This window comes from Melospiza melodia, chromosome 6 (assembly GCF_035770615.1).
Source record: "Melospiza melodia melodia isolate bMelMel2 chromosome 6, bMelMel2.pri, whole genome shotgun sequence".
In the NCBI taxonomy this organism is placed as follows: Eukaryota; Metazoa; Chordata; class Aves; order Passeriformes; family Passerellidae; genus Melospiza; species Melospiza melodia.
The window spans coordinates 60,919,558-60,945,775 of record NC_086199.1 but is presented as its reverse complement, the minus strand read 5'-3'; the positions used below and the strand labels follow the sequence as shown (position 1 = coordinate 60,945,775).

Genomic DNA, 26,218 nt, shown 5'->3' with positions numbered 1-26,218 from the left:
TTAGAAGTAAGCTAGGCATCTTGACTCAGCCTCCCTAAGAGAGTATTTGTTTTACCAGAGATGTTATTTGAAGCATTCTTGAATATGTGATACCATTTTTGAATTTACAGTTAGTTCAATGAATTACACTTGCCTGTTTGGGTTTTTTTGTGTTTTTTGTTTTTTTTTTTGTGTTGTTGTGGTTTTTTGTTTTGTTTTGGTTTGTGGTTTTTTGTTGTTGTTGTTTGGTTCTGTGTTTTAATGCAGGTAACGTGTGCTTAAATATGTTTTTTTCCTCATCCAGAGATTCTGGGGAAGGGAATTCATTTTATTCATCAGGCAGGGCATTTTTTCCTGGTGGTTCTGCTGAGTCCTTTTTACTTTTAGGAACAGACACTTGCTGCTTCCTTCCTGTAGCTTGACTGGTTGAGTATGGCTAGGTTTGTTTATTTTCTTTTGCAGAATGCCTTCCATTTGGTACTCCAACAGCATCTGTTCCCTTGTTTTCAGTGTCAGTAACAGTGTACATTACCAGACTGGGGCTTGGCTGAAGCTGTCTCCTTCAGGAGCAGAGCCTCCCTTGCTAGTGGAGATCACTGCCACCATTCCATTACCCTGACTGAAGCCTCTGCTCCTTAAGTCTCAGAATAGCAAGCCAGAGAGGTGGAATAATTTAAGTAGTTGCCTTGTTTCATTCCTCTTCTAAACATGGAAATCAGAGCCTGCAAACATTCGTAAGATGAAATGTTGGCACAGACGTGGTAATTTCTGTGAAACTGCAGATGTGACTACTTTGTTATGAAACTGCTGGGAGCTTCAAGAATTATTGTAACAAATCCTGTGACTAAAAAGCATGTAATGGCTATTTTATTGTGCTGATGATTGTGCTTTTGCACTTCAGAGCCTGTTTGGAATGGTCACATTATTAAAATAGTTATTATTTTCTTTTAAATCAGAAGAGGACTTCTCTCATACTTGCATGATGTCTGTCTTGCACCAACAGAAACAAGGAGCTGAGTGCCCAAATACTGTCTGTATTTCAGCCTCTTAGTTATTGCTTTAAACCATGTTTTCAGATGGTGCTATGTTCTTTGTGGTAACTTACTGCAATCAAATGTAATGTTCTACATGGTATGTACATTTTCTAATATCCCAAATTTCTAACTTATGGATATTGTCCCCAAAGCAGACACTGACATTTGCTCTTTTATCCCTTTTGAGCTTTTTTGTATCATGTGCAGCAGTGTCTGAATTTGTTAGGAAAAACCATCATCCCTTTGAATTTCCCATGAGGTCTCTAGCACTGTAACCCCTCAGACTCCTGATTGGAAATGCTGTTGATCTTGAACACAGTTTTGGCCATTGTCACAGGTCTGTGTGCTGCCAGTGGGCAGAAGATCACAAATGGTGATTCAGTGCTCCAAAATTATCTAGTGATGCTAAATAATGAACCAGCAATTAAGCAACAATGTTTTATCTGCAGTGTAGTCTCTGCAACTCCGAACATCAATTTTCAGTCTGTTAGCCATGAGTAGATTAGATTACATTATATTAGTTTAAATTGAGAACTGTTGCTTTGTGTTAGCCCTAGGCATGCCTTTAACATTAAACTTACTAACTTTAATAAAGGTAGCTTTTAAACCCAAAAAAATGGTGCCAGAGGTGAGATCCTCATGGTGATGATTCCACAGTTTAGACAAGAGAGCTTATTGTCTATGTATCCAGGATTTAGAAAAATATTTTCTTCTGCTTGGCAAGCTTGCTTCAAAGTCCTGCTAATGCTAACTCTGGCTTCACTGTGTTCTATCACAGTCTAGTGGCCTGGGATTTGTAAAGCTGTGCCTATGAGATTGCTGAGTACACTGGGAAGAGAAGGCAGTCCAAAGCTAGCTGGAATAGTGTCTGCTGTCATTTGGGAATTTGCTTTATTAAGGCATCTGGCTTACTCCCTTGGTTGTTGATGCTGAACAGAAATTGAGAATAGGTCTCTCAGCTAATTTATTGTCTGTCCTTGAAACCGGATGTTTATTCCAGTTTGGAATCGAGAGTTTCCTATCTGTGTCTACAAGCGTTTCTCCCTTCTTTTTTTCCCAGCTGATACCAACCTCTGCTGCTCTGTGCATGGCTTCCACCCTGTCCATCTGTGTCCTTCACCTCTCCAGCCCAAGTGTCAGCTCCTGTAGGTCTGTATTTCTCTTCCTCTCGGAAAGAGCTCAGTAACCTTCTGCCACAAATGTTTCAGAGCAGGGAAGTACAAACTGCTCTCTTTGTCCACTACATCCTGTCAGATTAGCAGCTTCTGACTGATAGTGAGATTAGCAATTATAAAAGAAGCAGCTCTTCCCCAGGAGCTGTGAAATCCCATGGTTGTAAGGGACTTCATAGTGGCCTGAAATGAGCTGATGGCCACCACCACAGCATACATGACAGTAATTTGCTTCTAGTTTTTCCATTCCTCTTCTGCAATTGATTGCTATGGACATCATTCTGATTCTGAGAACACAGCAGGTCTTCAGAAACATCATCCTGATGTCCTGGAAAATGCCTCATTAATCCAGCCAGCCATCTTTAGGCCTTTTCCTGCAATACTGAACTCAAGCATTGCACTTACCTGGTTGTAATTGCTAATAGTCTTCCTTGGTTGCTGCACAATTTTAGCAGCTGATGCTTCATAAATTACCAGAGGTAGAGATGAGCAGAAATCTGAGATCTTGCTAACATGTCAGGCTAGACAAAGCCTTGCTTGCTTGTCATAGTGATTCTCATGATATTGGTCTTTTGCCCTAGAGAAGCATTTCTTTTCCTGTTGTTTGAGAACAGGTCTCAGACCTTAGATCAGTGTAAATTTCAGAGCTCCTCTGCTGAGCTAATCCCTCAATGTATTGTTTTGGAGCTGTTAATTGATGATAATTCTGGATGCTTAACGCATTTTGTTTGAGGATTTCTAAACCTTTTCCAGGCAGACTCAGAGACACTGGTTGGTGGGAGGAGTGGTTTTAGGGAAGCAAAGGGATTGGAAGACAGAAGAAGCTGTTTCTCTTTTGTGTGCAGTGGTGCCATGAAAAGCAAGAGCTGGAAAGGGTGAGAGAGTGATTGTTCCTATCCCACTCTGCACCTGTCAGGCTTTCACATTTGAAGAGTGTGATGCAGAAGCAGAGCTCCATCTGCTGATGTTCCCTTTTATGGGAGATAGCTCCCCAAAGAAGAGGGTTATACACAAATGCCTTTGCTGACCTGTGTTTCTGTGTCTATGTGATATCATATCTGTGGACATGTTATTAACTACTGCACAGGAAAGGAAAAGCGAGAAATCAAATCAGTTCCAGGGCTGGAGAAAGTCAGCATCCCTTTTAGTTGTATGCAGGTCATCATTTCTAAGCAAGGTTTAGCATCTCCACAAAACTTGGACCAAGATCACTTCAGGCATTACCCCAAAATGAAGCTTGGTTTTTCTTCATGCTGAACTTGGATGGCAGAGGGAACAGACTATGTGGTGTTGGCTGGTAAGAAGGGAAATTTCAAGGTCTGTCCACACAGGCATAGGTATTTTTTTCTGTCTGAAAGAATTCTGATACTCAGCTGAGGGGAAAAAAGTTGCTCTTCTGTTTTGGTTTGAAGTAGTGTCTAGGGAACAGGAAAACAGTGTTGGCAGCAGCTTCATTTGCTTTGAGCATTATGCCTGTCTATTCCCTGGAGAACTCATTAATTTTTAAGGCTGTGGCAGCAATAGGCTAAATGGAAACAGCAGTGATACCCTGATGGTTTGAGATAGCACATTCATCCTTTTGGGATAAGCAGTTCTGCTTCCTGCAGAGATTGTGTGGCACCCCAAGATCGCTGGGTCAGTCTAACCTGAGAAGGCAGCTGTTTAGCAAACAGGAAGATGCCATTTGGTGTAATAATGGAAACAAGAAAACTCTTCTTTTTAGAGCATTCTCTGCTCTCTGAATCCTCTTAAGACTCATGTACCCTGCTACTAAACTCCACCTGTTTGCAGAAAAGGGCTTTATATAAGAGGGTCAGGCTCTTGCCTGATGGTTTATGCTGGGGAGAAAATAGTGTGTGAAAGACAAGGTTCTGAGTTACATTGATTGCTGCTCAGTAATTGCTAGTCAGGATGAGTGTTGATTGTTGTCTCACAGGGTCTCAATGTTGTGAATGGATAAGCTTTTCATGCTTGGCTATGTTAAAGGTGGTCATGTTTCAGGTACATGTATGTATGGCTCTATGTCCAAATACTTAACAAAATCAAGTAAAATTAAGACAATACTGGCCTGCTGTAGGAAATCTTATATCAGACAGGGTGGGGAGCTCCTGAGTCCTGACCTAGGAACTGAGTTGTACTCAGCTTCCTTTCTTAGAAAGACACAGCAGACTGCCACTGCCTTCTGAGGCATAGCCTGGACTCCATGAGAAACTTGTGACTTTTTAAAACGGGTAGGTATAGGGGGATAGAATATAAGAAAATAAAGATAGTGTAGAAAGTAATCTTACCCCTAAGGAGTTGCAGCTGGGCCAATTAGCAAGGATTAGGAACAGGCCTGACTTTAACAGGCCACAGCTGTAAGCAGTGAGAAGAAGAGTGCTATAAAAGAGTGGGGTGGCTGGGAGAAGGGAGCTGGGGTCAGTGGCTGCTTTGTGAAGGAGAAAGAGTCAGTGCTCTGAGGAGATGTCCACGAGAAAACACCAAGAAGGTATGAAACTTTTGTGATAAGGTGACAACAGTATGGAGCCCCTGCAATAAGATAACAACAGGTAAGTGCTTCAAAGGGGCAGTAATCAGTGCTGGGCTGCAATAAACAAGCAAGGGAGGCTGTGGCATAGCCCTGGAGACTCCATACCTGTTTGTTGTCACCTGTTACACAGCCAAATGCATGGGGCAGGATAGAATGGGGGTCCCTGCATGTCCCACTGTTGGAGCTGGGGTTCATGAGTGGGACAGCCCTGGCTGCAGCTGAGGCCTGAGGCACTCTGTGGGCAGTTCTTGGGTACACATGCATAGCTGTGAAGGTAGCAGAAGTATTGAAGGATGCAGGAGGCACTTAGGACAGTGAAGGATGGAGGCAGTCAACTGATGGATTTCCAATTGGTACTGAAAGCACTTAGTGGCTTTACTTTGAGCTTGCCATCCTTACTTTTAACCCTCCTGGCCTTACTTGAGTACTAAGATGATTTAATGCAGTCATGAGTGGTCATGAAGTGTCTCTGCCTGCCCTGTCCATTCTCTTAACAATGTCTAATGCTGCTTCCTCTCTGCACTATTGCAATCCATTTCCAAGAACTGGAAGTCAGAAGCAGTCTGTTCCAGTTGATGGGGCTGGAAACTGTGGGGGCTCCAAATTAGATACTAGATAGCTTCTAGTTAAAAAAACAATGCCAGGATACCGTGAAATACTCCTCATATAAACATCAAGGGGAGAGTAATGCTCCATCTAATGCAAATTATATTCAGTGTGTAAAGCTCTTATGTACTGTATATTTCATCATGTTTGCAAGTTTATAGTGCTTATCTTCTGGTCCCTGCATTGTAAACATCATTGGCCCAGTGATGGAAGAAAGATCAAGCTCTTTAATGCAAGAATAATAGAGGAAGTATAGATGGACAGTGATCCAGACCACAGAAACAGCTTCATGCTTTGAGACCCATGGATATAAATGTGAACTCAGACACTGGGGATCCCTCATTCTTTGGGGGATGCCAGCAACTTGTCTCCCACAGAGATTAGACTCAGGAGTACTTACTACCTGCAGGATTCAGCCTTAAATGCCTGCCAAAATGTTTTCTGCCTTTGAAACTTTTAATGGTTCAAAGTTTCTCCTTTTTTTCCCAAATTTTAATTTATTCTTTATTTTTAGAATTAAAACACAAAATCTAATCTACTGTGGCACTAACAGTTCCCCCCACCTCCCTCCCAGAGTCTCTCTTCCTGGACTGGAACCCTGTATAAAATTTTTCAGTAAGTTCCAGGTTTCTTTTGCTAACATATGAGGGATTTAAAACCCAAATGCTGGCAAAACCTTAACTAGCCTATTGCAAATGTGTCACTATTCATTAAGTACTCTCTAGGGTGCAGTATGTTCCTTGGTGGATTGGCTTCCTGGAAATTTAATGGCAGTTTGTGAATTGGCATCCAATTTTGTTTTTAGTCTGTCTCCTGCTACTATAGAAAGCAATTTTGGTTCTGATAATTTGAGATGTTCTGTTTTGTTTTGCTTTACTTTCATGTTGTACTTTGGGCAGGAGGATGAGTCAGCTAGTGTGGTCTTTGAGAAATAGTACAAAGAAAGATTTCTTTGAGTCCACTTACTCTTCTAGAAATTAAGCAAGATATTTATGCCCAGCCATCAGTAACCAGTTGAGTTCCTATCTCACCTGTTGGTGAAGCTCATTTAAGTTCAGAAAAGGCACTTGAGACTTGTGTGTAATTCTAGCTTTACTTCTTTCCAGTAATTTTATGGGGGTTGAGATAAGAACTATAGGGTGCTGTGGGATTTACTTAGTTCCTGGTATATCTGAAGGGGAGATTATTTTGCTTCATCACATTAATGTGTTGAATTGTTTGTATTGTGAAATGCTACAATATTCTGCAGTACTTACACAATGTCCATACAGCATTTTTGTGCAATAACTTTCTAAACAACTTCATGTGTGGGCATAGTCATTCTGGAATAGTTATTGTTTAAATACTCATCCTTTTATACTGTGGCATAACTTGTATCTTTAGACAAAGTTATAAATGTTGCATAGGTTTTGGGACCTCCAGCTGTAAGACCCAAAGTAGCCTGTGTAGAAGAAATAATTTTGTGCTGAACAGCTTAGAGAACGTATCATCTTTTAGAAGATCAACTCTCCTTAAAAATTACCATTACCATTTTGGTTTGAGGTTGTTTCTTGTAAAATACTTTCCAGTCACTCTGCTCTTTGTTACTTTTGTGACCTGTGCTCTGGCTCAGCTGGAAGCACACAGGCAGGCATACCCCTTCTCTGAATCAGCTCAGAATTTCATGACCAGGGCTGCACCACTCGGGTTGAGATTCATGTGGGTGGGAAGTGGCATTGTACCAGTGGTTAACTTATGGATAAAGAAAGGGGAAAGCTGTGGCTGTGCAAAGAAAGGGGTGCAGAACTGAATAAAACTGGTGAAAGGGTGAGAGGCCACATGGCTGGACAATATCTCCTGTTTTCATATCAGATTTCTCTGATGCAGCTGCAGGCTGCATCACAAGTCAGTGCTAATGGCCAGAAGGTGTTTGCTCTCTCTGTAGCCTCTTAGGAAGGTGACCTTGAACCATTGTGGGGATTTTGCTGGTGTTCTAAGACTGGACTCAAAACTGACTCTGTAGATCTGGTATTCTTAATACTCTCAGGAGTCCTAGGCAGAGGGACGTAGTAATTTCAATGCTTACTGTAGTGCTTTGTGAAACCCAGTGTGGGAATTGTCCTTCCTGCATGAAGACTGAGAACTAAGGGAACTATTGTGACCATTTGTAGTGGCAGGTTCTGTAGCAGAGTTTTTGTTTGTTGCGTGGGAGGTTTGGATTTCATCAGTGCAGAATTTAATTTCCCCTTTTCACCGAGGTTGGGTTTTTACAGAACTGTGACTCTGTGTATCTTGCAGAATCTGCATGAGAGCAGAGCTGATTTGTGTTGAGACAGATCTCCCACACGGCTGTGAAAACAAGTGCACAAATTCAGAGTAGCTGGGTGTAAATCTGAAGTAACTGTCATGGAGATTGATGTTCTCTCTAGGAGTTAATCTAGATTTACATCAGGGAAACTGTGACCAGAATCTCCCAGGATTCATCTTCACTAGACTTTAGTAGCTCACTAAATTAATTGCTAATTAACTTGAGATGGTTGATTATTGTGGATGCTTCCCACATATTTCTTCTTACTGTCATCAGATTTAAAGACAGAGCTCCACTAGATCAGACCAGATCTTACCTGTTCTGAACTCCTGCTTGTCAAAAGCTGTTCCCTGCAGCAAGATATGAACACTGAGCACAGCCAGCAGACATTACACAAGGAAGCAACTGCACTACACTGCAGTCCTGGGGAATCTAAACTTGTGCACATTTGGGTCAAAACCAGTGGGGACACAGCAGCCCGTATTGCTGAAGGCAGCTAGAATCAGCAAGGGATTTAGAGAGATCCTGCAGGGTAGTCCCAGATAACCCTTAAGGCTGGCCTTGCCAGTTTCTACAGTGGAGTACAGCAGCGTCAGACTTGTCCTTGATCTAAGTGCAGTAGTCAGAGTGAAGTGGTTTCAGAACTGAGCTATCCAAGCACTGGCATGAGCTACCTCCACTCAAACAACTTCTTCCCTTGCATGGCAGAAAGCAGGTGCTTTGTTAACTCTATACAAAGGAGGTTGTAACATGAAGTAGCTCATGGTAAAATACCAGTTCACAGTATTCAGGGGCATTGGGAGGGAAATAGCCAGAGCTATTTCTTCAAAGTCTGACAACATTGAGGCATCCTTACTCTTCAGGTTTTGCTATGAACATGACACTAAAAAAACACACATTACTTGTGTGTCTTTTGTATTGCTGGAATGAAATTGGTATCCCAAAAGGATGGGGTGTCTGATCCTGCTGTAGTCTGGGCAATGAAGTTTTATGACAGGCTTACTCAAAAAATAAATTTAGTTTCTGTTCCTGGGCCCTCCACAACAGAGGCAGAGCAGGACAGTTAAAGCAAACCATCTAGAGAACCTCTCATGCCCTTGAAAATTGTGAAAGGATCTGTGCCAGGGCTGAAGCAAAACTAAATTAAGCTTCTATTCAATAAAAAATCCTTATTCTTAACTAAACATGTTGTTAGGTCCCATCAGGGAATGTGTCTAAACAGTCTAAATTTAAAAGTTGCCTTTTCTTTTACAAATATGCTTAAGAACCTCCCAGTCCTTGGGCATCATTTTGTACTGGTCTGCCTCCCAGCAGCCTGCAGCTTGAACTGGGAGGGCCTGGTCTGATGAACCTGCAGTGGAGATGTCAGGATACAACAAATGGGTGATCATCTTCCCTGCCTGCATGCCAGAGGGAAGGCATGGTGCCAAGCAGATCTGCGCATTAGATGACTAACAGCTCCCACACTGCCAGTGTAGGCAGGGAATATGCAATGCAGCCACATATGTGTCTCAGAACCACACCGGGTGCTTTTTATTCTTAATGTTTGGTTTTGTTTTTAAATAGGAGTTCAGATCTTTGAGCAGGATGTTTATCTCTATGCACAGAAAACAATATTGGTCATAGCTTTTAATATACGATCAAGTTTTTAGAACAACCAGCTGATGTATCTGTTGTGAGTGACATCAGAATTTCAAGTAACTGCTATAAATGCTCTCTAGGATGGCTGTGCATATCATGTGTAATTTTCTCAGTTTACCTTTATTTAGTAGCTAGAAAATAGCTTTTTAAAGAAAGTAAGATGGTTTTTTTTTTCCTTTCTAGTGGGAATATTGTTTTAAAGCTTTGTATTTAATGTTTGGGTTCCTGTTTAATTTTTTATTAATACTTTTGCCCTGATTGCATTTTGATCACTCTTTTTTGGGTAAAATTGGTGGGAGGTGTTCACAAAAATCATTATGCTGTAACAAAGGAGTTGAATTTCATTTGATACTTGCTAAGGCTTAGTTTTACAATGTACATGTGGATGTACAATGAGCTGAACCCCCAGGGAAGTCCTGTAAGTAGAGTGCAGTTCACCTCAGCATTTAATCTAGCAGTGAGCTTCCTCTGAAGAGGGTCCCCTTTTCTTTTCCTCAGTGGTGGCTAACCCACACCCCACCCAATTAATTTATTTTCTGTCAATTCTGCAAGCTGAAGCAGCCTTGCTGCTGCATGGATAGCTAATCAAGGGGGATAGGATGCAGTAGAGGAAACTGAACAGGGTGAACAAACAAACCCCTCTCTTTCTGCAGCAGTGAAAGGTTAGATCTTGCTAAATGCAACACAAAGTGAACTTCAAGTGTTTATGGTTTGGATGGTGGACTCATACAAATTCCTCAAGAAATATTAAGGATCCCTCTGAGCTAAGAGCTCTACAACCACAGAATGGTAGGCAGTCTCTTGAACTGAATCTGAAAAAAATGGAGAAACAGGAAACCAAAGACAGACTCTCAAACCACTGAGATACAGAGCTGTGGCCTCACAACCAGTGATGATCCAGTGTTCAATGAACAAATCTCTCTTGTTCCCAGAGTTAGAATTTCTTCAAGTTTATTATGTTTTTACTGACATCTCATAAGGATACAGTATTGTGGAAAGCAGACTTACAGTGCACGGGTAGAGAAGAGGTGAAGTCCTCAGAGGTTTTCCAGGACAAGCTTCCATTGACAGTGGCAGAATCTGTCAGTATCTATTTAGCACTGAGTAACTATCTGATGACAAACTAATTTTTGAGTTTAAGAAGGAACAAAGCCCTATTTCCCTTACAGAGCTAGTCAATAGCCTGTGTGATATGGCTTGGTCTCTATTTACTCTATTTTAAATGCCTGCTTCTGCTTTCTTGATCTCTAAGTTGATATCCCGATCCCTCGTCCCTCTTATGTTGGCTTTGCCAGTAAAAATTGCTCTTATGTGGACTAGCAGTTAGAAGGGACTGTGTGGAATGACTGGGATGGCAGTCTGTAGGGGGATAGAATAGAATATAAGAAAATAAAGACAGTGTAGAAAGTAATCTTACCCCTAAGGAGTTGCAGCTGGGCCAATTAGCAAAGATTAGGAGCAGGCCTGACTTTCACAGGCCACAGCTGTAAGCAATGAGAAGAAGATGCTCTAAAAGAGTGGGGTGGGTGAGAGGGGAGCTGGGGTCAGTGGCTGCTTTGTGAAGGAGAAAGAGTCAGTGCTCTGAGGAGCTGACCACGAGAAAAACACCAAGAAGGTATGAAACTTTTGTGATGAGGAGACAACAGTATGGAACCCCTGCAATCATATGGCAACAGCAGTCCTCAGATAGTCTACATTCTATAAACTGTGCTTTCCACCCAGGTGGTTAATTAAACTTGGTCTTCAGATCCCAAGACAGAAACCACTTATGTGCACACTTCATTTTAATAACGCTTTTTTTTGTTCCTCTGCCCCAAGAGTCTTATCTGTGTCTTCTGGTTTGTCCATTCTCAAGAGGGAGAAAAGGGAATGTAAGGACAAAAGGAGAATGTGTGGCTCCATGAAGTCTCATTTTGGGCTAATAGTCTTGTCTGGGGGCTGTAGATTAAGTGGTGGAATATCTTACAGCATCTCTATGGATTGCCTGAATGATGTATCCTTTGGAATAGGTGCTATATCCTTTCCAAAGAGGGAAAAAATGAGCAATAGCAATAAACCATTTTATCATTCTGTATTCCATCCTCTGCAATTGCATTACTGTTCTGTGATGATGCTCCTGCAATTTAACCTGCTTTGTTACCCTGTCAATGCCAGGGTATGTACACATATAATTGTGTGTACTGTAGTGTACTCTTTTATATAATTGTGTGTACTGTACTACCACACTGTAGTACACATTTTTACTTGCACCTGGGCAGACCATGTCATTGTTTTCAGCAAGGATTAACTTGGTAGTTTAAAAACTTGCTATTTTCCTCATACATAGCACAAGCTAAAGTCATTCTTGGTTCCATGTAGTCTGAGCGTGCTTCTGGGTATTTGCTACCAGGAATTTGGCAATTGCTTCTCAGTCCTCTGTGACACATCCTCTAGAGATTTCACACAGCTCAAAATCAGGTGCCGAAATCTTCTCTTAACTTGGAGCGTGATTTTGCTGGCACTTTTGCGCAAGAGTGAGTGCTCCTGTGGCTGGCTGTAGCTGCTTGTGTCAGAATAACAAAGGACACACCAGAGTTTCAGAAGGAAGGTTGTGCACTTGTGTTGCCTTTAATGTGAGTTGCTTTCTGTGAAACTACTTGGCCTTGAAGGTTTTCCTTGTAGTCAAGGGCAGATGGAATGAGGTCTTCTACATCAGTGTATAGTAGGTGTAAAATGCTCCCAGATCTCAGCATTGTTTTCACATTGGGTTTGCACTGATAATAACTGTGCGGTGTAAGATAATTGAAAATAAGCCTTTATCTGTTTCAGAGGCAGGAGTGATTCCTGCTTTGCTTTAGTGGTATTTTCCTTTGATCATTCACATGCTGTTGGAGAGACAGAAGTACAGGACATATTAGGCAATAGATGGATATTTCTTTCACAAGTGTAAAACTACACCTGTCCCTAAATTAAATGATGGGGTAAGAGGAAGCAGAGGAAGAATGCTTGAGTTTGGAGGCAGTATAAATTATTAATAATAATTTCTAATATTAATAAGAATTAAGTGTGGAGCCTGGCAAGGCACCTGCACTGAATGCCGAAAACAACAGTAGAATATAGTTTAGGAAGAGGCAACTCTCTCTTTATAGAGGAGCATATATCTTCAACATTAATTCTTATTTGTTTGGCCTCTCTGGAAATGCTGTGATACCATGTTCATTGTACACAGTGTGCAAAGAAAACAGTTATATACCAGTATTTGAATATTGTGGTGAACTGCAGGCACTAAGGGAGGTCAAAGAAAGCACTTGGGGCTGCTGTCATTGTAACAGCTCTATGCTAAAAACTCCATGTGGTTGGGTTACCTTGTGTAACCACAGTAACTAAATGCAAATATTCTTACTCCACTTTTTCAAAAGCACAAACCTCTTCTGGCTTGAATTTTACCTCTTGTCTTCTGCTTGCATTGGACTGAGGGCATGCAGAGTTAATTACATTTCCACTTAGCAGAAGTGATAACCTTTGCTTTCTGGGGCAACCTGTTCAGATACCAGAGCCCTTTGTGTCAAGACAAGAAGTGCTGTGTAGAAAGGATGTAAACATCCTTTATTAGATCACTAATAAGGTGCAGTTTAGGGATGTAATTTGGCCTTTAATAGCGAGCCAAAAGACATAAAGTTCCTTACAAAATCCAGTTACTCCTTGGTTCTGCACCTCTTAGCAGTCCTGCTGGGGGGACATGAGAACATTGCAAAGCCTGTTTCTCGGGAGTTGTTGCACACAACTGGCAATTATGTCATTGACAAGTTTGAGAGGCAGTGGGGGTGCTGATGGTAAACTCAGAACTGTCCACACCATCTTTTCATGGGGCTTTTAAGTTGTTTTTAGTAGCACCTGCTCTGTAAAAGAAGGTTGACTTCCTTTGGGACTTGGCTGCAACACATCTTTTCTGGTTTGAGCTTGGATGGAAGAAATCACATCAGAAAACTAACTTAAAAACATCTAGCTGAAAATAATCAGTGGTCATATTTTCCTGGGAAGGAAGGAGAGATGTTTCTAAGTGGCTATAAAAGTATAAATACCATCTGTATGATGTATTCTTATTTTTTTCTCGTTTTAGGAATAACTTTTGGATTATGTTTGGAGACACACTGGGTATGCAGACAGTAATTCTTATTCTTGGACTTACATACTGTATTTGTATTATTACAAGTGAAAGAGACAGTATGTATCCAGACCTTTACAGCCAGTTTCATCCCTTAGTAATCCCTTGTCCTGGGTAGCAGAGGATAGCTTCGTGCTAAGATGTGCTATATTGCATCAGGTGATTTTCTGAGTGCCTCACACATTACTCTGCTGTTTTGCTTTTAACTGTTTTGCTGTCGTCTTGTATACTGGTGTCTTATAAGGATGTTACTTACTTTTAAATGTTCTTTAACATACAAATGTGCTGCTCTATATGCAGTGAGCATCTCATGTCCTAGTGGCGGAGATAAAGTCTGCATATCTAAATAATCTTGGATTTATTAGCCTGTTCAGAACCAGCAAGATCATTTTCTAGTCAAAGGATTTCAACAGTACCTCTGTAGGAGAGGACACTTTTAGAATTTAGCCCTTTAAACTCATGTTCTTAGGAGACTTCTTGATTGGGTTTGTGAGGCACAGAGTACTGGCATCAGTATAAAGAGTTCTGTTTGTCTCTGTGGACTTTCGGAGAGACTGAACGAACTGGCCTGATGTTCACAGTGCAAGGTCCTTTAGAATTAGATGACAAATCACATAAGCTTTGAAGGCAGAGCACTTCATCATCTGGACAAAAAAGGCATCTCTGGCCTCTTCTTTAGCTGAATGTGTGAAGGAGGAAAAGGTCCTTGCAGTTTGTTAGGGGTGAATTTCTTTCCACCTGCCTGCATGACCCTCTTTGCCTGTGATTTTGCCATGCTTTTAGTGGCATGTTTGGCACATGGTCTCTGAGGTTATGATGGACTGTTCCCAAATTATGTGTTCAGTTAGCCCCTCCGTGTGATAGGTATGACACATTCAACAGTCTTCCACAAAAAAAAAGGGCTTTTGTCTTATATTCAGACCTTTAAGGCCTCTTGGAGATTTTAGTGAAATGGAGAGTTATGATTTCAGCTGAAGGCTTTTTTCTTATGGAGCAGATGGCTTCTAAGGGAGCTTAGTTTAGGGATTGCCTCCTTTTCCTTAAGTACTAAAACATTTTATGCTACATACTGTTTGATTCTGGTAGTTTGCAGTTCCTTTATGCAAGCAATAAGTAAAAGCATGTTCATCAATGATAATATGGCAATATATTTGATCTCCTTTCCATGTTTCACCTCACCCCACACATTGGTGGGTTGACTCTTTCTTTATGGATGAGCAGCTCGTCACGGTCTTTTAGAATTTATTGTCAAGAAGAATTGTGTGTAAAAGCCCAGAATGGTTCTTAGACATCTGATAGATTTAAAGCTTAGATTTTTTTCCTTTATTTTTCAGGATTCTAGTGCATGAAGGACGTAAATGATAATCCCAGAGGACCACCTGTCCTGGAGCAGGCATTGGAACCAAGTTACTATGTGACTGAAAGGACTGAGTGCAAGTCAGATGGTAAGTAAGATAAGGAGGATGATAGTTATCATGCTGTCACTTCAGTACAGATGAAAAACACTTTCATACAGTCCTGCAGAACTTAGCCTAACTTTCAGGTTTTAAGTGCTTTGCAAAGCCCAGATAGCACGGGAGGTAGTTTTTGCTAGATCTTTTCGTGGTGGAGTATATATTTTAACCTAGCTGTGGTTCTCACATCATTCAGAGTCCATTTTACCTCCACTGCCTACTTGATGTCTATGCAATTCTTTCTAGATTGGAATTTTAAGGTAACCTAAAGGATTGAGGTGTTGTCTCTTAAAAGCTCTTTGGGAAGTCCTTTCAAATCCAGTTCATAGCTGTTTCAAGCATTTTTTCTTCTTTCTGTATAATTGATTCATGGTAAACTGTAAATAAATTAGTTTTGTTTAATCATCAAGGAAGTGGGTGTTTTCAAGCCATTCTGGACTTGTTTCTAAACATATTCTGTCTCTTACAAGAAAGTGTTTCCTGTCTGCATAGTGAGGGCTCTTAGAGCAACCAGGGCTTTGAGTCCTCCATCCAGGGTAGATAAACCTTTTTTGGTTTTATTGGTTGGTTACCTGATTTATATACTGGTTGCAGTTAATGCTGCCCTTGGACTGGCCTTTGGTACCTCCTTGCAGTCAGTTGCAGTTTCTGGTTGTTTTTATGCTGGAGGAGCCAGTGCATCTGACATGGGTGGGCCCTCAGTATCAACTCCCCTCTGCAATGAAGACCCAGCTTGTGGAAAGAGGATGCTGAAAACCTTCATTAGGGGATGTTTGAAGGGCAAAAGCATGTAAATAAGCTGTGAGGGAATGAGTTCTTTCTGTATAATTTACTGCTAAAAAACCCTTTATTAACTGTAATCTTTTTTATGTAAGAATCCTGAAAAACTTCAGGTAGCTTACAGGTATTTTTCCTGGGCATTCCCATCTTTACAAATTAGATATAAGGGGTCAGATTTTGACAATTGAAAATCAATGCCTGCCACTCATTTGATTTGACTGAAGGGCAGAAAGGAGGTGCTGTCTTTTCTGTAAGCTCAGAGTCATGTTAGTGTTACACGTTTTGGTTTTTTTTACAATCTTGTGCAAATAATTTGAGGCCAAAGTTAAACCAAGGCCATGAAACATCAATGAGATGATGGGTGTTTTATTGAGATGGTGGATAATTGTGCAAAATAATTGCAAGTCTCATTATGCTAGGACATGTACAAATATACAATGAATGACAAACACACATTTTGCCTCAAAGCACTTATTCTTGATACTTTGGCATAAGTAAAAGCATGGTAATTTATGTTACATGACACTTATAAACTATATTAATTACAAAGGAAGACATGAGCACCATTCTGCTGCTATACAAAATAATTACTTCAGAAATCACTGTGCTTATCAAATTTATCCCCTTACTGAAATTTGTAAGTAAAAATATGAAAGTAAAATTTGTAAGTAAAAAATTGAAATTTGTAGTAAAATATAGTTAAAAGTATGGAGTTAAGGTAAATTTGTTCCATCCATCAACACAGAAACCATACCCCCTCTGTTTTTAGCTGGAGAGCTAAAAAAATATAATTATGTGCTATAAATCCAGTATATGATTCTTAGGGCTGCTGAGTATGTGCAGACCTCTTTCATGTTTCACTTTCTATTTCCTGTCCACCAATGTGACTGCTTTTGGGGGGAAATGTGTGCATGGTTCTGATAGAATAACACTATTTATTTCTTTATTAATTTTTCTCCTCCTGGTTTATAAGAGTCTTCATTTCTTCCCCTTGTGTCTTTGCTTAGGCTTTGACACTGCCCCTCTCTCAGATTGGGGCCAAAATACCCAGTATTCATGCACTGAGCCTGCAAGTTGTTCATAGAAAAGATCTTGAATCCAGCAGTGATTACTGGCTTACACTTTATATGTGGGCAATACAAAGGGAAGTTTTTCAAGCAGCTTTGTTTTTATTGCAGAATAAGGCGTGGGTAGTTCTGCCTTGCAGAAAAACTTAGCCTGGAAAAACCTGGTGTGGGAGGGGAGAAAGAAAAGATCGACAATCATTTAACATGTGACATCAAAGTGGAATAGTTCCAGCAAAGAAACTGTGCTGAAACTTCCCAAGTGAATGTGAGCTGAAGGTTGTGCACTTCCTTTCATGTTAACTTGCTAGAGCCAGCATGGAAGCATTGCTAAAGCACCATGGGAGGAATTCTGTGTCTGGAAGCTTCCCCTGGCAACTGTGCTTGATGAAAAGTACCCTGGAAAGGCCTCAGTCTGAGGTGGCTGAGCACACTGCTTTTGGCACAAGAGGCAAAGGCACTTAGAAAGTATCAGTGATGCTAATTTCAGGAAAGATTTAGGTGTATAAAATTTAAATCCATGTCTTTAATCTGATGGAAGATGCTCCAATGAATGTTTTAAATAGAAATCATTCTCCAGGCATGGTTGTAGGACTGTAGACTGGCTCTTGTTTCAAATTTGGCAAAGAAAAGGCTAAAAAAAGTTCAGCTGTCAGAAACACAATAATAGACTTCAGTATTGCATAAAATACAATGCAGAATGTGGCCAAAGGTCACTTCAATGTTGTAGTGCTTAAGCTGAGCAATCAATTATCACAGAAATTCTAGGTTGGAAGAGACCTTTAAGATCATTGAGTCCAACCCATGTTCTAATACCTCAACAAGATCATGGCATCAAGTGCCACATCCAGTCTTTTTTTAAACTCTTCGAGGGGTGGTGACTCCACCACCTCCCTGGGTAGATGATTCCAGTATTTGACCACTCTTTCTGTAAAAAACTTCCTCCTTAATTCTAGCGTGTATCCCCCTTGGCGCAGCTTGAGACTGTGTCCTCTTGTTCTGTCTGTTGTTGCCGGGAGAAAGAGACCGACCCCCAGCTCACCAGAGCCACCCTTCAGGAAGTTGAAGAGAGTGATAAGGTCACCCCTGAGACAAAGAAAATACTGCTTGCATTGCAGGGCAGAGGAGCTAATGAGAAACCTATAGGGCATGGCTTGATTAGGGTAGGTTGGAGGGCAAATTAAAGTTCTGAAAAATTTCTTTGGAAACTGTTAGAATATGTTTATGCCAGCCAGTTAATACAGATGGTGGAGCCATAAAATTATGGACTAGATTGAAAAATTACATTTTAAGTAATCATAAGTTTACTTATTTCACAGAAATGCTTCATCTTCACATGCTCACATCCAGCACCGTGCATGAAGCAAAAAACAGAGTGAGTGAAATGAAACTGGATGGTGTTCCTGGAGGTTTGAAAAGTTTTGCTGTAGCTGCACGACAGAGCCACGAGCTGCTCTTGTGTGGGTGGGAAAGAGGATACAGATAAAAGAGGTCACATGAGTCTGTGGGGATGAGCAAAATTAACATGCTATTTCTGAAGGAATGTGCACTTGGGCTGACAGTTTGAATTTGAAGCCTTTCAGTCAAATCTTTATTAAAGCAAGTTTTATTCTGCGATGTGTACACAAAACACTGTAGAAAATTAAACAAATAAAAATCTCAGTTAATCTCTTAATAGCATTTAAGAATCAAAGAAATGATGAGGATGAGGCAGTTTGCAGTGCCAAGGAACACTCTCTTCAAGTCAGTGACCCTGATTTCAATCAAGAGTTAAATTGAAAATCAGTCCCTTCTTTTTGACAAGCATTTGTTTGGTAAATTATCATGTGCCAGTTTTAGTTCTTGGTCCTATTGATTTAGATAGTTCTATTGATTTAGAACAGTTTTAATACAGTTTCTTTCAGTATTATCATATCTTTATTAAGGGCAGGGTAATTTCTTGGCTTTTGGCAGATTTCTTCTGTTAATCCTTTTTAGACTTGATCCTTTCTCAAACTAGGCAGGTGGTGAGTTGACTTGATGCTCTTCATTCTCCTGTGCTCTGCATAAAATTGTCTTGCTTCACACTATGTAAAGGCAATGGTAAACTGGCATTTGTAATTTAAAGGCTTGACCCTGTTGATGGTGTTCCCTGATGTATGTTTACTCCTCTGCCAGCCCCATTAGCCCAGCACAGCAGTCACAACATCAAGGATATCTTATTGTTGAATACCCAGGGTATTACTTTGTTATTCACACTGGGATTTCATATGGTGTTTAAGGGAACTGATTATTTGCTTTCTGAAGAAGTTCCAGTGAAAGCTGGAAATTTTTGATAACTTTCAGGCGTACTGCATGAAAACACAGCAGAATCATTTGCTGATATGTTCCTGGGTTTCACTCTTCAAACCTTAATACAAGAATATAATTTGAAAAGTTTAACAATGTACAGAGAATGATGAGCATATATTGACAAAACATTGCTTAATATGATAAGATCCAGGACCTCTAGCAGACAGGCAGCTGTATTTCAAAGGTAGAGCACAGAGTCGAGTTCTTAAAACAGTTTCTATCCATCCCTATGGAGATTGGTATCCTAAGTCCAAGGTGAAACTACATTTTTCACTGTGTCTCCACTGCTATTCAGGCAGCAAAATAGTATTTCCGGGCTGTCACTCCCCCCCAGGGAATATTCAGGGCTGTTCTGCCAATCCTCCTTTCATCATTCATCTTAGAACATTTCTCCCCTCATTGCTCATGCCTCTGTGTGTAGGTCCTACCTCTTAAGCATGTTCTTTGGCAATAGAGACTGTCACAGAATATCAATTTGACCAGATGTGCTTTGTTAGAATGAGGTCTGGTGGCACCAACTTTTTGTTTTTGCCTTCTTGTGCTCTGATGAAGGAAATAGGGGCATATGGACCTGAGGAGAGCAACAGCAACCTCCAGTTACAGCCCTGCTCCACATGGTCTCGGGGTGAAGGACTGTGGTTGTAGTTTGTTCCTGCTGTGCTGTCAGATGTAGATGTGGCAGCCTGTGCATCATGACAACAAAGAGGTGGGCATGGGGGATATCCCCTGAAGTTGCATTGCTCACCTTGGCATGTCTACCTGTAAGGCCATGTTCCAGCCCTGTGAGAGGTGACAGAACTGGGGTTCTGTTAGTCCCTGGTCAGCACAGTAACTCTTCCCCATGTGGGACTTTCTCAGCTTTTGTGCAGGTGCAAATAGCATAAACATCACTTGCAGTGTAAGATTTGGAGTGCTGGGCTGTCCTCACACTGCCCAGTTTGTAGTATTTGATGTTCTCACAACTGTACCTGTATTTTCTTAATTGTGAGTGACAGCAGACACATTTGTGTGCTGTATTCACAGGCACAATTAAAAGAAAGCAAAAGCACGTGGTAGGCAGCAGTTTGAAAATCATGTCAGTCTCAGTTTCAAAAACAACTGTGTGGTGTTCTCTCACTGTCAGTGTGAAGTGTAATCTATATTTTTAAGCTGCTTTTGAAAATGAAACTTGGGCCTGTCTTTTGAGGAACAATTATTGTTTCAGCAGAACTAGGGCTCTATCTAGGGGCATTGGAGCTTTTGAAAATTTTCCTAGGCCTTTCAAAAATCTGGCTTTTTGATGCCCTAAGTCTGTTAGGCATGAGAAACCCACTAGAAAAATGAATCAAAATCTGTGCCTGACTTCTGCAGCTTCATGCCTGAAAATTTCAAGTAAGAGCTCACAGTTGTAATTGGGAAATAGCAATCACCAAATTCTAACCATATTTTTTTTTCTGTTTCAGAGTTTAGAGCAAGATATTTCAGAGGAGAGGGAGGGAAGACTCTCTATCTTAATTCTGAGGTTATTTAATACCCAAGAGGAAGGAAGTTTTCAGTATGCTGTACTTCTTGCATATGCTACCTTGTTTGAGTTGAGCTACTGCCAGATGCTGTTTTTAGTTTCCACTCAGTCCTTCTGTCAGGCTTTTCACACTCCTCCTCCTCCTCCTGTGGGCTTCTCTTCTATGGCCTTGTATTTATTTTCCTTCTTTCCTCTCTTATCAGATATTTGCTTTTCCATTAATCCCAAACATACACCTTTTTTTGCCATCTGTGTTTTATCTTCTCCTTTCTCTGCTTGTTGTTGCAAGTTCATTGTCTAGTGGCTTTGTAGGACCCAGTTTAATGCCATAGAACACAGGTTTTTAAGTCAAAAGTACTGAAGAGTATCCCTGCTTCAGGGATGTGACATCCAAACCAGTGCAGTATTTTGTACATGTTGTTACATGCTAAATTATATGCTTGCCTCATGGGCACTGGTTTGGTTGGTGGACTAACTGATTAATTAATGGACAAACTAATATCATAGTTGAAATAAGCTGAAAATCAGCCTGATAAAACAATTAGTAGTTTTTGAGAACAGGACTCTGCTCACATGTCACATGGTCTGTATGCAGCAGTTTTATAAACTTTTTTAAGCTTGTTCTTCAGCAACAGGGACTGTCACAGAAGATAAGTTTGACACCCTTTGGAAATCTAATGTTGTCACCATATCTCAAACCTCTACTGTTTCTGGAAATCATGGTTGCTTGACCTCTGCCTTACTAGTTTGCTGACTGAGGTTTCATGCTTCCCTGTGCCTGCTGGTGACATCACCATGGGGAAGTGCAAGAAGCCTCAATGGACAAAGTACTTCAGTAAGGACAGCATTAAGAAGTGAGCAGCTGTGGAGCGCCAACCTCAAGAATAAGGAGTTTTAATGGTGGAATGTTTTCTTCATTGTATCACTGTTCTGTCTTGTGAAGAAATCTTGGGAACCTAAGACTTTCTTTGTTTGCGAATCTTATCTCTTTCCACATACACATGGTCTCTGATCTTTGTTCAGATCTGGGCCTTCTCTGCATCTTCACAAGGGAAACTCTAAAAGGAGAGAGGAGGGACTGCAAGGATTGACAAGTTAGAAACACTGATGGAGAGCAGGCATTGGCTCGTGCTTGGCTGAAACAGTCTCCCAACTCTGCTAGCTGAGAAGAGTTGTCAAAGAAGAGGTGATCATGGTATGGTCTCACCCATTAGATCTGTTAGATTTCCAACTGCAGTGTGTTGCACTGGAAGATTTGGTTGAATGCAGCTTGGGAGTTCCCCGTGGCTCTTTCACCACAAAATGAACTTTCCAGCTGAGATCTGGCTGTGTTGCAAAAAGGGAGTCATAGTCAAGCATGTTCTTGAAAAATAAAACAGGAAGGGGAGTGAAGCTTCCTTTGGAGCTTTCAGAGTGGAACTGAGGAGCTTAAACTCTCAGTTTAAGTGGAGAAAGGAGAGATTCCATGAGAGGAATATGGAGCTCTTCAAAAGAAGAGTAAATACTGACAGGTTTGACTCTTTTGCAGTACATTTTCACAACATCTGTCAAGCTTCCTTTAAAAATACCCAGCCAGCTCTGGCTTGACTGTGGATGTTTTTCACACTTCCCAGTGTATGGAATTGGCATTTGAATTTCACAAACAAATCTACCAGCTTATTAAATTCATCCACCTGCTCATGCAAATGGCAACGCAGTAGGTTGAGTTTGTTCTCGTGTGTTTTTCATCCCAGATTTTTGGTTGTCATTTAAGCTTTACAGAGTTTATTCTGCTCAGGTCCCCTGATTTGCTGTATCCTATATAATTTCATCCTTGGGATTGCACCCACCACTGCAGTATGTGGTAGCACTGGGTTGTTAGGCTGTTCTCCCCATGGGATCTGAATGCCTCTTCCCTGTGAGCTGTAGGCTTTCTGTGTGCTGCACCCCATGCTGTGGCAGCAAGCTGCCTGGATATTACCATGTTGTGGTTCTTTGCACCTAGCAAAGAGTCTAAAAGGTGTCCTTAATGACATGGATCTGCTATTGCTTTATTTTCAACTCAGCTGTTTAGCTAAAAGAATGTGTCATTTAAAAGAGCCATTTCACCTGAAAGTAAAAGGCCAAATGAAATTTTTTTTTAGTCCCAACAATAGATGCCATTTGCTGTTGCTGATTGCCACCATGGCACGCTTTAAGTGAGAACAAACATACTACCTCCCTCCAATACACACAAGGCTTTTTCCGAACAGATTTATTCATTAAGCATATGTTCAAAGACTACAGCTATTACCACTTTTAAATAGAACCATTTTTTCATTGCTTTTCATAGAAAAAATACTACAGTGTTGTGAAAAAGCTGTTAATGTTCCAGATTCAATTAACTAACATATTCTAGCAAAAGTCCTTTCTGCTCAGGTTCTTTAACAATAGAAAAATAAATACTGTGTGTTGGAGGCTGACCTTCAAATGACAGTCCAAAGCTGCTGCTTTGCAGAGTCTTTAGCAGTTTGAATACCTTTACCTCTGTGTATGCCAAAAAGGTCTCTTACAGAAATTGAAGAGAACCTGATTAGACTGTAAGACTTGGTCCCAACTTCCTTGCACAGGCAAAATACCAGCTGAAACAGGAAAAAGTTTTATCTGACCAATTTTGCAGCCTTTTGATAAGAGGGATGGCACTCCTGAAAGACACTAAATGCCTTCCATTTTGTATGCCTTCTGTGGGAGACAAAGACAGTGCTATTTTTCAGAATAGGTTATTTTTCTTTCTGTCAGGTTTGTGCAGGCATTCTCAAAATGGCCCCTTTTAGCTTCCTGTGCGCTCACTGGTACTGATAGGTTCTGAATGTTCTTTGCCAGCACATTGAAGAGCCTGTGTTATTTTTCTGTACAGAAAAATGGTTTTGCAACAGCTCTAAGGTGAAGCTTCCTTTATTCTTGAGGTTTTTTTACACACTACAAAAGTGCTGCTCCTATTGGATGCACATATGGATTTAGGGATGCAATTGTCTGTTCAGCTGATAAGATCATTTCAAGATCTGTGGAGATGAAAGGATGAACTATGATGTTACAGTTATCCCTCAAAAATAGGACTTGATACTGCCCTGCTTACTCTTTTGTCTTCTGTGCCTCTGCTCAGCATATCTGAAATAGATCACAGGGCTTCTACCTGGGCCATGGATAAAATGTTGCTTTTTCCCATTCTTTTTATGATCTTTCCAGCATAATTAATGCTATTGTGGTGATTTGACCTTTGCTGGAGGCCATGCACCCACCAAAGCCACTGTCCCCCCGACTCTGAACTGGATAAGGGGGGAGAAAATATAACAAGTGGCTGATGAGTTGAGATAAGGACTAGGAGAGATCACTCCCCAGTTACTGTCACAGGCAAAACTCAGGGAAATTAGTTCAATTTATTGCCAATCAAAATCAGAGCAGATAATGAGAAGTAAAACAAGTCTCAAAAACACCTTCCTCCTACCCCTTCCTCCTTGGTCTTAACTTCATTCCTGCTTCTCTGTCTCCTTTCTCTTATTGGTTCAGGGAGATGGAGCATGGGGGTTATCATTCACTTCATCTTACAGTGTTTCTGCCTCTGCTTTCTCCTCAGGAAAAAGAGTTCTTCCCCTTCTCCAGCATGTGATCCCTCCCTCCCATGGGAGGCAATCCTTCATTAACTCCTCCAGCATGAGTCCTCCTCATGGGCTGCAGTCCTTCATGAACTGCTCCAGTGTGGGTTCCTGGCTGTGGTCCCTCAGGAACAGGCTGCTCCAGCATGGGCTCCTCTCTCCCTGGCTCTGCAGGTCCCCCTGCTCCTGCATGGGCTTCCCACGGAGTCACAACCTTCGTTTGGGCATCTGCCTGCTCTGTCGTGGGTTCCTCCAGGGGCTGCAGGTGGATCTCTGCTCCTCCATGGGCTGCAAGGGAATCTCAGCTCTGGCACTCCTGCCCCTCCTGCACTGACCCAGGTGTCTGCAGGGATGTTCCTCCCAGATAGTCTCACTCCATTCTTCCATAGGCTTTCAACATTTGCATCTGTGCCATAACTTTATTCTCCTTAAGCAGATTATCCCAGCAGCATTCCTACCATCTGATGTGCTTGGCCTTGGCCAGCTGGCTGGCATTAGAACTGTCAGACATGGGGAAGCTTCTCAAAGAAGCCGTCCTTGTACCGCCCCACACCCTGCTACCAAAACATTCTACACAAACCTTCAGGAAAGGACCAAGCAGTTTTGTTGTATTTAATTGGCATTGGGAGATGGGAGGTGCAAACAAAAAAAATTCTTTTAGTAGAATCTTAAGCTAATGTGGAGGAAGACAGAGGTGGGATGATTTGGAAGTGCTGCTCTGGTCTTAAGAAGCTAAGAATGAGATTTACAAGATTACTCAGTACTTTATTCTTCATATTGAAGTCAAGTGTGGGAGGAGACATGGTATGAGGTGTTTGGCATCTCCTGTTAATGCAGATGAAGTGTTCTGGATAGCATAGCAGAAATACAGCTCTGTGGATGAAATCTTGCTTCCCATTGACACATACTGTCACCCACACTTCAGAAAGAGCATCCTAAGGGAAGCAATTGACTACTCAAATTCCAAAATACGTAATATGCACAGCATATATCAACATAGAGACAAAACTGTGGGACAACTAGGAGTCTGTATGAATATGTTCGGTGCCTTTTGGGTGACCTGAATTATAAATGTTATGAAATCAGGAGCTCCTGAAAAGAAAGAAATGCTCCAATCAAGACCTGACAAAATGATGTTTTTTAATAGTCCAAATTTGTGTTGCATAGTTGAGGAGCTAAATTCCTGTCTTTTCATCCTCAGAATAAGACACACTATGATGGCTTTTATACCTGAAGCATGGGGAGGTTTGAAGAGTGCCTCCTTGTCAGGTGTGCCTCCCACACATGCAGCATACCTGCACCTGCTTCCATGCAACCTCAGATCATCATCATCTCTGCAGCACTTGCTGGAGTACAGAATGAAAATCCCTAGGCTGTCTGTGATCCCACTCTGGAGCCAGAAGTAGAAATGCTCTGCTGATGCATGACCCAAAATGGTGTTTGCTTGCCAGCTTGGTGACCTGTTGAATAATGTCAGCTCTCGCTACAATGACTCAACATGAGGCTGTGTGATGTGAGGTGTAGTGGAGCCTTGGGATGCCTGAGTCCATGAGAGGTTTGTTTCTCTGGGTTGTTTTGTAGAGTGAAGCTCAGGATTGCTGACAAGTGGTGCAAAATCCTCCCGGAAGAATTGCAAAGCTCATCACCAGCATGTGCTTTTTTCGTGTCACCTTCTCCAACAGAGAGCCGTAACAACTTGTGCATATCTGCTTATCTATCTAGACAAAACATTGCTCAGTGCATGTTTCCTCCCTGGGAAGAAGATGAGAAGGCAAGCTGTTGCATCTTTTTAGTTTACTATTTAAGGCTGTGTATCCATGTTGATGAGCGCAGTATAGGAGCCCAGATAGACTAGACCCAGGACTATTACCCCTTTCTACTCAAATTGTTCAATTTTTGTGTTCTGTGTGATAGCTAGGGAGAAGGAGAGCTTGAAACTGTTGCTCTTGGGACATTTTAGTACCCTAAGCATGCCTGTAACATGAAGGGAATGCAGTTACAGAGGTAGCAGAGTACTGAACTGGAAACAATGATATTTAATTGTGCTGAGTTTCCATTAGGGCCCATAATGGTGTAGCCCTGAG

The 26,218-nt window shown here is 41.3% G+C and overlaps 1 protein-coding gene across 7 annotated transcripts in view; it reads left to right on the top strand.

The window, feature by feature from the left end:
• The window catches only part of PTPN5 (protein tyrosine phosphatase non-receptor type 5), a 77,818-nt gene that overhangs the window by 8,124 nt on the left and 43,476 nt on the right, over window positions 1-26,218 (top strand). For 4 of the 7 annotated variants that reach the window (XM_063158614.1, XM_063158613.1, XM_063158612.1 and 1 more), the window contains one exon: window positions 14,728-14,838. In XM_063158614.1, coding sequence (XP_063014684.1) covers window positions 14,739-14,838 — 100 coding nt within the window. In that variant the 5' untranslated portion in view covers window positions 14,728-14,738. Of the gene's footprint in view, window positions 1-2,138; window positions 2,163-13,360; window positions 13,384-14,727; window positions 14,839-18,010; window positions 18,067-26,218 lie in introns of those variants that run through there. The other 3 variants (XM_063158615.1, XM_063158616.1, XM_063158618.1) reach the window with 3 other exon arrangements.